The following is a 12,902-nucleotide window of genomic DNA, read 5'->3' on the forward strand; positions in this document are numbered from 1 at the left end:
GTAAGAGTGAAGACGCGACTGTAGGAGCGTGTAAGAGTGAAGACGCGACTGCAGGAGCAAGGAAGTGAAGATGTGACTGTAGGAGCATATTAAGTGCATATATCAAGTATGAGAAAACAGGACAAAAGTCTAGAAGACATACCAAATTGTTCAGCACATAATTCTATTTTTCCATGATTTTCCATATTTTCAGGATTTTATTTGCAAAGACAATGTAATAAAATTTTACAATAAGAAACACATTAAAGAACTATCTGAGGGGGAGGAACAATTCAGAGAAAGAGGGTAAGAATGGTCACACAACTCAAAGAAAGTAATCAAATGGTCTGACGGGGACTGCAGGAACCCCCAAAACTGGGGCCCCTGGGTGCTCTACTAACCCAGAACTGAAACCATTCCCAAAGCCCACTCTTCAGACAAAGATTAAACAGGACTATCAAACAAAAAATAATACACGTGAGGAGTGTGCTTCTTACTTCAATCAGATACACAAGATCAAATGGGCGGCTCCTGTCCGGAGGCAGGATGAGAAGGCAGGAAGGGCCATAACTGGCTGAATGGACACAGGGAACGCAGAGTGGAATGTGGGAGTGCACTGTCACATTGTGGGGACTGCAACTAACGCCACAAAACAGTATGTGTATAAATTTTGTATGAGAAATTTAAATATATATATACACTAAAAAAAGAACGTAATCAGTGTCACTAAATGTTACTACTACATGTAGAAACTGTCTAATTGGTGTCCTGTGTTTTGCTGTATACATTCTCAACAACAACAAAATAAAAATTACGTATTTTAAGAAAGAGCTATTTTCAAGTTAGACCACTTTGATGGGTGGAAAGCGCCCCTTCTCCTTCCTGTGCCCGCTCTCCAGTGACCACACGGGAACACTGGCAACAATCCGAGCCCCTGCACACCCTGGCTGCAGAAGCTGTCCCCACACGTGCTCACATATGAAAGTCCCTCCAAAGTGGGAGCAACAGAAAGAAGATGGAATTGAGGAATTAAGGAAGCCCAGGAAAAAAAAAAAAAGAATATATATATATATATATATATGTATACATATTACCTCCCACGGAGATTGAGGCGATTTAAACTGTCAAGGCTGTTCTCCTAAGACTACTGCTGCTTTACAGGAAACAAAACTCCTGTAGACACTGACTCAGTGACACCCTTGTGTCTCTTCTGGGCTCTGCAGAATGCCTGGTATGACCCCAGTCCCCAAACCAACATCCCTGGAGGAACAGTCTTCCTCTCACTGCATCACAATCTCTGGATGAGGTCTCCCCTACTCCCGTTGCCTCCTCACTTCACGTTACTATGTCCCTTCTTGATGCCAAGCCCGGGTCCCCTGTAATTCCACACCACCCTCTTGTCCTGTCTGGAGGCTGGAAGGCACCTTTGGTGCACTCTGCCCTGTCCCAGATCCACTCCTACCAGAGGAAGAACTGCTCTCTTCCAAGTTACAGAATGTACACTATATTTTGAATGAATGGAGGGAAAAGCAGGCATTTCTGGCCCCTCTGAGGCCAAATGGTTTGTCTAAATGTCAGCAGGTGAAGAGACACAATTCCAGGCGAGGCACCAAGATGTCTCACCACCCTCTCCTCAGGCAGTCAAGCAGACATGGAGTATCAAAGGGGCTGGGGGAGGGATTCTCTGTCCCCTCAGCTGTGGTGCTGGAGGAGCAAGCGTAGCAGAAGCTCTCAGCCACTAAGGAAGCCTACCTGACCTGGGGTGGGGTGGGAGCTGGCACAAAGCATGCCCCTTTCAGTCCTTCACCTCACAGTGCAAAAGTGGAGGAGCGCGTGGAAGAGCTTCCCATCTCCGCCCGGACAGCTTTCCAGCCAGAGGGACTGCTCGCCATGGAACTTTTCCTGTTGTGGTCTGTCTGTCTGTCGTCTGAATAATTACAGCACTACTGCCAATGCCGTGTGCGTGCCTCATGTGTATGACCTGATCAGGCTAAGTGAAGTGGTTGGCACCACTGGGTGGAAGTCTCTCTCATCCTAGCATAAAGGCACACCCCCTCCGAGAGTCTTGCCCAAGGGATGGAAGCTGAGTCTGATAGAGCCCCTGGACCCCACTGCCACCCTGCAGCTGGGACAGAAGGATGTGCCAGACTGCACTGTGAGCATTCACTCGGCAGAACCCAGACCGCGGACATCTCCACAGGACAGCCGACCTAGTTCCTTCCTAGATGGAGGGCGAGGGCAGGCACGCCAAATAAACAGCAGGCGAGGCTAAGGATGGAAACACACACGTGGGTACTAAGAGAATAAAGAAATGTGAGGAACGACGGCCGTGAGAGCCAGCGCAGTGACCACCTGGGCCAAGGTGTCTGCGCCTGCAGTGGGCGCACGGCGGGGACAGACTCAGGTGGTGGCTGCTGGGATACTCACCTTCAACAATTCATTTAGTTATACATTCGCTTTGTGTGGTTTTCTGCATCTGTATTTTACTTTATAATAAAAAAGGTTAAACAAATACATGTAGGTCCAGAGATAAAGTTTTAATATTAAAATACAACTATGTATTTTACGAGCCGCAGACGGTGACATTACTTTAGGGGGTGGTGTACATATATAATTTGTCAGAACAACGTTATGGGTTGTTAAATGTATATTTGTACACTGAAAGCTCACGTTTGGATTCCAAAGATTTGTAAAGAGTCAGCCTGTACTCAGGTTCAGCGAGCGTGCCTGCCCCACCTTCCACGCTTTCTAAGGGGCTTCTGCCTGAGAAGCGCACAGCAAACCGCTCTATCTCCTGGAGTTCACCAGCCCCTTCCTGGCCGGCATCTCTGCCCCCATCTGTATTCCTCCCGCTCCCTCACTTGTTCCTGGGATTCAGGGGTTGCATGGTGCAGCTTAAGCCCCAGAATTAACATTCAAGACCCGATAACACTGCTGATCTTTGGAGTCTGGTCATCATTTGAGATGAGAGAATGGAAAAATCTAGAACTATGGCACAGAAAAAAATGAGGTTTTATGACACGTTTCAGGATTCCGACGCACTCCGTTACCCACCCACAGTTTGCTGATGGGACAATGGCCCAGCAAGAAAGGGAAAATGACAGGTAAGTACACCAGCATCTGGTTTGAAGAGTCCCTGCAGGATGCATGTCTTCTTGTAAGATGCTCTTGATGGCTCCACGCGTCACAGAGTAGGGACAAGACCCTGCGTGCTCGTCATGACTCCACACATCACAGATCAGGGACATGACCCTGCATGCTCCTCACAGCTCCACACGTCAGAGTAGGGACATGACCCTGCACGGTCCTCACGACTCCACACGTCACAGAGTAGGGATAAGACCCTGCGTGCTCCTCATGACTCCACACGTCACAGACTAGGGACATGACCCTGCACGGTCCTCACGACTCCACACGTCAGACTAGGGACAAGACCCTGCACGCTCCTCACAGTTCCACACATCACAGATCAGGGACATGACCCTGCACGCTCCTCATGGCTCCACACGTCACAGAGTAGGGATAAGACCCTGCTCTGCATTTCAAACTCATTACACTGAGTTCTCTACTGACTTCTTTTCTTCCGTGGGGTTGAGACATTCAGGTCTGACGAACCCTTACCATAATGTAATGGATGCTTTTAAAGAGTGGACATGGAAGGGACAGGGTGTGACAGGAAGTAGGCTGTGGCAAAGGCTGGCTGGAAGGATCATAAACAAAGCAGAGAGCAAGCCACACCCACATGACATCTTGTTCTGTTCTCTTTCTCCTCAGTCCCGTTATCAAGCCCCTTGGGAGTATCTCCTTCTCCAGAGGTATGGGCTGCTGGAACACTCACACAGGATTTGGAAATATAGAAAACAAAGACTGGGTTAGTCACAAGGGTTTCAAGAAGGAGAAAATGTAGTGATCGGTATGTAAGTAAATGCCACAATAATTTATCTATTTATTATTCCTCTTTTTTCTGGATTTGCTCGCAATGTATTTCAATATGGACAAGTAAAGAGGACTGCAGTCTCTTCTGTTATAATGTTTCTGTTGCTGGGTGCCACTGAGTCGATTCCAACTCACAGCGACCCCATGTGACACAGCAGAACTTCCCCATAGGGTTTTTTTTGGCTGTAATCTTTAAGGAAGCAGACTGCCAGGCCTTTCTCAAGCACAGTGGCTAGGTGGATTTGAACCACCAGCCTTTTGGTTAGCAGCCAAGTCCTTAACTGTTGTGTCACCAGGATGCCTTATAATGTGTCTACAGTGTGGGAATCTGTACATCTGTGGTAAACAGGTAAGAAATAAAGCCACCAATATGCACAACTGTGGTCGCTGGTGTGACCCCGCACAGGCGACTCTGCTCTGGACTACGGAGCAGCCTCCAGTCACTGAGGAGAATATGTCCCCAACGGAGCCCAGCGCTCTGCAGAACACACACGACATTTCCCTCTCCCATCCCCCCAGCCCCACCTTCTCTCCCCATCTTCTCTCACTCAGCCCCATGTACCCATGTGCACAGCTGTCATGGTAAAAGCAAAGAGTCCAGCACATTCCAAACAGGAGGAAGTGAGAGGGATCCTCACACCAGTAAGAAGTGCCCAAATGTGAACAAAGAGGAAAGCCAGGGAAGTACAACGAGTAGCCAGCCAGGGCAGATGTTGCCGCCCAGAGGAGCCCACCATACACACTGGGGCCTCCCCAACTCTCCTGCAGACTCAAGGCTGCGGTGGAAACACACCCCCCACCAGCCAGCAGAGCGGAACCTCTGGTCATGGTCCAGTGCTATATTCACTGTAGCTTTTCTTTATTTGTGAGGGCTGTGTGGTGTTACATCTACTGTAGCATTTACACTGGGTTTATTATTTAAAAGTTCACTTGTCAACATTAGAAAATCAATCAATGTAATACATCACATCAACAGAACAAAGGAAAAGAACCACATGATCATCTCTATGAATGTAGAAAAGCATTTAATAAAACCCAACACCTTTTCTTGATAAGAAACCCTAAAGAAGACTGGAATAGAAGGGAAATTCCTCAATATGATTCAGGGTATAGATGAAAAGCCAACAGCAAACACTACACTTAATGGAGAAAGCCTGGGAGGGTCCCCCTTGAAATCGAGAACAAGACAAAGGTGTACGTTCTCACCACTTCTATTCAATATTGCATTAGAAGTCCTAGCCAGAGCAATTAGACAAGAAAAAGAAATAAAAGGTATTTAGATTGGAAATGAAGTAAAATTATCTCTATTCATGAATGGTATGATCCTATATGTAGAAAATCCCAAAGAGTCCACAAGAAAACTTCTAGAGCTATTAGAGGAATTTAGCAAAGTTGCAGGGTGCAAGGTCAACAAACAAAAATCAGCTGGGTTTCTGTACACCAGCAACGAGAAATCTGAAAGAGAAATTAGCATTCATTTACAATAGCACCTAAGACAATAAAATACCTAGGAATAAATCTAACCAAGGACATGAAGGACTTATACAATGAAAACTATAAAACATGGCTGAAAGAGATTAAAGAAGACTTAAATAGATGAAAAGATCTTCCATGTTCATGAACTGGGAGACTTAATATTCAGATGTCAATACTACCCAAAGCAATCTACAGATTCAATGTAATCCCAATCAAATTTCCAACAGCCTTCTTTACAGAAATGGAAAAACCAATCGTCAACTCTATATGGAATGGCAAGAGGCCTCAAACAGCTAAAGCAATGTTGAAAGATAAGAACGAAACAGGAGGACTCACACTTCCTGATTTTAAAACAGCCACAATAATCAAAACAGCCTGGTACGGGTATAACAAGAGACACACAGACCAACAGAATAGAACTGAGAGTCTAGAAACAAACCTACACATTTATGATCAACTGATTTTTGACAAGGGTGCTCGTCCATTCAATGGGGAAAGGAGAGTCTCTTCAATAAATGGTAGTGGGAAAACTGGATTTCCACATGCAGAAAAATGAAACAGGATCCATGCTTCACACCATACACAAAAACAAATTCAAAATGGACTAAGGACATATACATGAAATCTAAAACCATAAAATTATTAGAAGAAAATGCAAGGGCAATGCTGAAGGGCCTAGCTTTTAATAATGGATAATCTAATACGTAACAAAAACACAAATAGCAAAAGACAAAGTAAATAAACGGGACCTCATAAAAATTAAAAACTCTTGTTCACCAAAAGACTCTCCAAAAAAGTGCAAAGACAAACTATCGACTGGGAGGATATCTTCAGAAACCACACATTCAATAAGAATCTAATAATCAAAATATATATATAACTTTGACAACTTAACAATAACAAGGCAAATAACCCAATCATAAAATGGCAAAAGGATTTGAATAAATATTTCAACAAAGAGAACATTCAAATGGCCACGAAACACATGAAAAGATGCTCAATGTCATTAGCCATCAGAGAGACACAAATCAAAACCACATCGAGATACCATTTCACTACCACATACCATTTCATGCCCACCTGACCCATGCCATGGTATTTTCAACTGCCTCATATGCACGCAAAAGCTGGACAATGAATAAGGAAGACTGAAGAATTGCCATCTTTGAATTATGGTGTTGGCAAGAATATTGAATATACCACAGACTTCCAGAAGAACGAACAAATTTGTCTTCGAAGAAGTACATCCAGAATATTCCTGAGAAGCAAGGCTGGCGAAATTTCGTCTTACGTACTTTGGACATATTATCAGGAGGGACCAGTCCCTGGTGAAGGACTTCATGCATGGTACAGTAGACGGTCAGCGAGAAACAGTAAGACCCTCTCGGAGACAGACTGACATGGTAGCTCCAACAATGGGCTCAAACATAGCAATGATTGTGAGGATGGCGCAGGACCAGGCAGTTTTGTTCTGTAGTACACAGGGTTGTTATGAGTCGGAATTGACTCGACAGCACCTAACAACAAAGGACGGCTAAGACAAAAAAAAAAATTCTGGCGAGGCTGTAGGAAAACTGGAACCCTTATACACTGCTGATGGGAATGCTAAATGGCACAGCTGTTGTGGAAAACAGTGCGACAATTCCTCAGAACACTAGAACAAAAACAGAACTACCACATGACCCAGCAATTCCACTCCTAGGTATAGAACCACAAAATCTGAAAGCAGAGACTCAAACAGAGCCTTGTAAAACAATGTTTACTGCAGCACTATTCACAATAGCCAAAAGGTAGAAACAACCTAAATGCCCATCAACAGATGAATAAATAAACAAAATGTGGTACATACATCCAATGGAATACTACTTAGCCGGTAGGAGAAACGAAGTCTTGATCCATGCTACAATGTGGATGGAGCCTGAACACATTACACTTAGTGAAATAAGTTAATCACAAAAGGACAAATATCGAATGACCTCACTTACGTAAAAATACAAGAAAAGGCAAATGTACAGAAACCAAAGTTTATTAGTTGTTATCAGGGGTGGGAGGGAGGGGGAAAGCGAAGGGTTAACGGTGAAGGACTAAACACATTGAATAAGGGTAGGTTGCACAGCCAATTATTGTAATTGCTATCAATTAAGTTGTACACCTATAAAAAGTTGAACCGGAAAAAAGATTGTGATAGATGTATTTATGACAAAAAAAAAAAAAAAGAGTAGCAGCTGTGGCTGCTTAGGTACAAGCAAACACCTCATGGGATTTGGTTCCTTGGTTTGGAGATTTAGGGTCATGGTTGCATGGGACTTCCCAGTTATCTGGTGTAATAATGTGTATAGTGCTTCTGTTCTACCTCCTAGTTCACTGCATAGTGTCTGGAGTCTTAAAAGCTTGCAAGCTGCCATCCAAGGCAAAATTGGTCTCTATCTGCCAGGAGCAACAAAGGAAAAAGAAGAGTCAGGAATAGAAGGAGGATATAGCCTTGGTGATACAAACAACACTGAAGGTGGCACGACAGAATTGTACAAGACCAATGACTTCTGCATTGCAAATACCTTTTTTCAACAACATAAATGGTAACTATACACGTGGACCTTGCCAGATGGAATACACAGGAATCAAATTGACTACATCTGCAGAAAGAGAAGATGGAAAAGCTCAGTAACATCAGTCAGAACAAGGCCAGGGGCCAACTGTGGAGAAGACCATCAACTGCTCTTTTGCATTTTCAAGTTGAAGCTGAAGAAAATTAGAACAAGTCCACTGGAGCCAAAGCACAACTTTGAGTAGATCCCACCTGACTTTAGAGACGGTCACAAGAACAGATTTGATGCGTTGAACACTAATGATCGAAGACCAGATGAGTTGTGGAATGACATCAAGGACATCATACATGAAGAAAACAAGCGGTCTTTAAAAGAAAGAAAAGACCAAGATGGATGTCAGAAGAGACTCTGAAACTTGCTCTCAAACATAGAGTAGCTAAAGCGAATGGAAGAAATGATGAAGTAAAAGCTGAAAAGAACACTTCAAAGAGTGGCTGAAGAAGACAAAGTACTATAATGAAAAATGCAAAGACCTAGAATACCAAAAGGGAAGAACACGCTCACTATTTCTCCGGCTGAAATAACTGAAGAAAAAATTCAAGCCTCAAGTTGCAATACTGAAGGAGTCTACAAGCAAAATATTAAACAACTCAGGAAGCATTAAAAGAAGAAGGAATACACATACACACAGTCACTGCACCAAAAAGAACTGGTCAATGTTCAACCATTTCAGGAGGGAGCATATGATCGAGAACTGATGGTTCTGAAGGAAGAAATCCAAGCTGCACTGAAGACACTGGCAAAAAACAAGACTTCAGGAATTGACGGAATACCAATGAGATGTTTCAATAAATAGATGCAGCACTAGATGTGCTCACTCATCTACGCCATGAAATTTGGAACACAGCTACCTGGCTGATCAACTGAAAAAGATCTGTATTAGCGCCCATTCAAAAGAAAGGTGATCCAACCAAATGCGGAAATTATTGAACAATATCATTAATATCACACGCAAGTAAAATTTTGCTGAAGATCATTCAAATACGGTTGCAGCAATACAATACATCGATAGGGAACAGCCAGAAATTCAAACCAGATTCAGAAGAGGGCATGGAACGAGGTATATCACTGCTAATGTCAGATGGATCTTGGCTAAAAGCAGAGAATACCAGCAAGATGTTTACCTGTGCTTTACTGACTGTATGGATCATAACAAATTATGGATAACACTGCGAAGAATGAGAATTCCAGAACACTTAATTGTGCTCATGAGGAACCTGCACATAGGCCAAGAGGCAGCTGTCCAAACAGAATAAGGGGATACTACGTGGTTTAAAGTAAGGAAAGGTGTGTGTCATGGCTGTACTCTTTCACCATACTTATTCAATCTCTATGCTGAGCAAATAATCTAAGAGGCTGGATTATATGATGACGAATGCAGCATCAAGATTGGAGGAAGACTCATTGACAACCTGCAATATGCAGGATGACACAACCTTGTTTGGTGAAAGTGAAGAGGACTTGAAACACTCACTGATGAAGATCAAAGAGTAAAACCTTCAGTATGGATTACATCTTAACATAAAGAAAACAAAACTTCTAAGAATTGGACCAATAAGCAACATCATGATAAACGGAGAAAAGACTGAAGTCAAGAATTTCATTTTGCTCGGATCCACAATCAACGCCCATGGAAGCAGCAGTCTAGAAATAAAATGACACATTGTACTGGGCAAATGTGCTGCAAAAGACCTCTTTAAAGTGTTGAAAAGCAAAGATGTCACCTTGAAGACTAAGGTGAGCCTGACCCAAGCCATGGTATTTTCAATCGCCTCATAGGCATATGAAAGCTGGACAATGAATAAGGAAGACCAAAGAAGAAATGACACCTTTGAATTATGCTGCTGACGAAGAATATCAAATATACCATGGAATGCCAGAGGAATGAATGAATCTGTCTTGGAAGAAGTACAGCCGGAATGCTCCTTAGAAGCAAGGATGGGGAGACTTTGTCTGACATGCTTTGGACGTTATCAGGAGGGATCAGTCCCTGGAGAAACACATCATGCTTGGTAAAGTAGAGGGTCAGAGAAAAAAAGAGAAAGACCTTCAACAAAATGGACTGACACAGTGGCTGCAACAATGGGCTCAAGCACAACGACGACTGTGAGGATGGCGAACCGACCTGGCAGAGTCTCGTTCTGTGGTACATAAGGTCTTTACGAGTTGGAACCAATTTGATGGCACCTAACAACAACAGTCTAGCTTAATCAGCAAAAAAGTCTCTGAGCGTTATGCTCTTCTAATAACTAGCTATCTGGGATCAAACTGGTAACGGCTACTTGAAGTACTAGATAGGAAACCTTAGGGAGCAGTGAGTTTATATTAATGGCAGAGGAACAACTAAGAAAAGGAGGGTAAGAATGGTTACACGACTCAAAGTACGTAATAAATGTCACTAAATTGTACGTGAAGAAACGGCTGAATTGGTGTTGTGTTTTGCTGTTTATATACTCAATGATAACAACAAAATTTAAAAAAAAGGGTCGGGAGGGGAAGTTCAGTTGTATTCCTCTTCCCGTACTCCTTGCTGCCCACACCTTACGTTGTCCTGAAGCCCTGTTATTTTTACTCCAAGAAATTCCACGGCGCAGGAATTTTCAGGAACACAGATGCTACGTCATGGAGAAACGACATCCTGCAACCACGAGATGTACAGAAATGGAACCGCGTACCTGATCTGTGACACCAGTGTTGGCAGGTTGCTCTGGAGAAGCGGCTCAGAAAAGACCAGATTCTCAAACAGGTGCTTATTATGCAGCTCCCATGTCACCTGGAACTTTTTCAAATGCTCATTTTCCTAAATTAAAAAAAAAAAACAGAAACGTACTGAACGATGAAGATTCAAAGATTCCGAGAAAGATGTTTCCCCGCCCCCCCACACGACCCAAGATGCTCTGTTTACGAGCAGCCACTGTGCCTCGTCTGTCCTAAAGTGCAGCGACGCACGTCTCATTCTTTTAGGAATTGTGAAATCACACTCTCCGGGGAGGCATAGCAGGAAAAACAGCAGGTAGCACACTGAATCAAAGTGGAACTTCCTTCCATAGCTCGTCCAGTAGATCTCATCCTCGTTGGGGTCCTCCACGTTTGAGCATATAGGGTCCTGCGACCACAACGTTGAGAAGTACGGCTCTGAGGTGTGGACTTTAAAAGGTGGAACCAAGTTCACCTCACTCCAGCTCCACCTACCTCAGATCATTGGGCGGCACTTTAAGAACGTTGCTATGACTGCTGAACCTTGTTGGATCCCCATTTGAACATCCCAACTATAAAAGGGCATTTGTGAGATAATCGGGAAATGTTTAGTATTCGTCACTATTAAGGAATCACTTACTGTCCGTTTTCTTGGTTGTGGTAATGGTTCTATGGTTATGTAAGATAGTCCTTTTTAGAGATGCATACTGAAATGGTTTTGGAAAAACTGGCACACTGTCTGGGACTTGCTTTAAGATACTGCACAAAAAAGAGACAGAGGGTGGAGGGGAAGGAGAAAAAGAAGGCTACCAAATCCAGTGTGCTGGATGTACAGAAACTCATTATATTGCTCTCTATTTTGAATCCAGAATTATACTCATTTATCATATCCTATTGGCAATTTTAAATAAATTCCTGTATTTGGCTCTTGATATCGTGTTTTATCAGGTGTTCCGTAGTTGTCATTGTGCTGTATCTTTGTTGTTGTTAGGTGTTGTCGAGTCAGTTCTGACTCATAGCGACCCCACGTACAACAGAACGAAACCCTGCCTGGCCCTGTGCCATCCACACAATCATTGCTATGCTTGAGCCCATTGTTGCAGCCACTGTGTCAGTCCATCTCCTTGACGATCTTCCTTTTTTCGATGACTCTCTAATTTCCTAAGCATGATGTCCTTCTCCAGGGACTGGTTCCTCCTGATAACATGTCCAAAGTACATGAGACAAAGTCTACTCATTCTCACTTCTAAGGAGTATTCAGGCTGTACTTCTTCTAAGACAGATTTGTTCATTCTTCTGGCAGTTCACGGTATAGTCAATATTCTTCGCTAACCCAGTAATTCAAAGGCATCAATTCTTCTTCAGTCTTTCTTATTTATGGTCCAGATTTCACATGCATAAGAGATGACCGCAAATACTATGGCTTGGGTCAGGCACACTTTGGTCCTCAAAGTGACATCGTTGCTTTTGAACATTTTAAAGAAGTCTTTTGCTACTTTGAGAGACAGAGTAGCAGGGATGGGGGGTCTGGGGACCATGCTTTCAGGGGATATTTAGGTCAATTGGCATAACAAAGCTTATTAAGAAAATGTTCTGCATCCTACTTAGGTGAGGGGCATCTGGGGTCTTAAAAGCTTGCAAGCGGCCATCTAAGATGCATCAATTGGTCCCAACCACTTGGAGTAAAGGAGAACGAAGAACACCAAAGACACAAGGAAAGTATTAGCCCAAGAGACAGAATGGGCCACATAAACCAGAGACTTCATCAGCCTGAGACCAGAAGAACTAGATGGTGCCCGGCTACCACCAATGAACATCCTGACAGGGAACACAACAGAGGGTTCTTGATGGAGCAGTAGAACAATGGGGTGCAGAACTCAAATTCTAGTAAGAAGACCAGACTTAATGGTCTGAGACTGGAGGCACCCCAGAAAGCATGGCCCCTGGACTCTCTATTACCCCAGAACTAAAACAATTTCCAAGGCCAACTCTTCAGACAGGGATTGGATTGGGCTGTGGGACATAAAGTGATACTTGTGAAGAACGTGCCTCTTAGTCAAGTAGATACAAGAGACCAAGGGGGCAGCTTCTGTACAGAGGTGAGATGGGAAGGCAGAGAGAATTAGGAGCTGGCCGAATGTTCATGGGGAATCAAGGGCGGAGGGGAGGAGTGTGCTGTCGCAAAATGGGGTGAGCAGTTGGGGTCTC

General features: G+C 43.7%; 1 protein-coding gene across 1 annotated transcript in view; it reads right to left on the minus strand.

Annotated features, from left to right (window-relative positions):
- The window catches only part of FAM193A (family with sequence similarity 193 member A), a 111,920-nt gene that overhangs the window by 62,207 nt on the left and 36,811 nt on the right, over window positions 1–12,902 (minus strand). The window contains exon 5 of the mRNA XM_004383514.3: window positions 10,673–10,797. Coding sequence (XP_004383571.2) covers window positions 10,673–10,797 — 125 coding nt within the window. The remainder of the gene's footprint in view (window positions 1–10,672; window positions 10,798–12,902) is intronic.

This window comes from Trichechus manatus, unplaced genomic scaffold (genome assembly GCF_000243295.1).
Source record: "Trichechus manatus latirostris isolate Lorelei unplaced genomic scaffold, TriManLat1.0 scaffold00111, whole genome shotgun sequence".
Taxonomy (NCBI): Eukaryota; Metazoa; Chordata; class Mammalia; order Sirenia; family Trichechidae; genus Trichechus; species Trichechus manatus.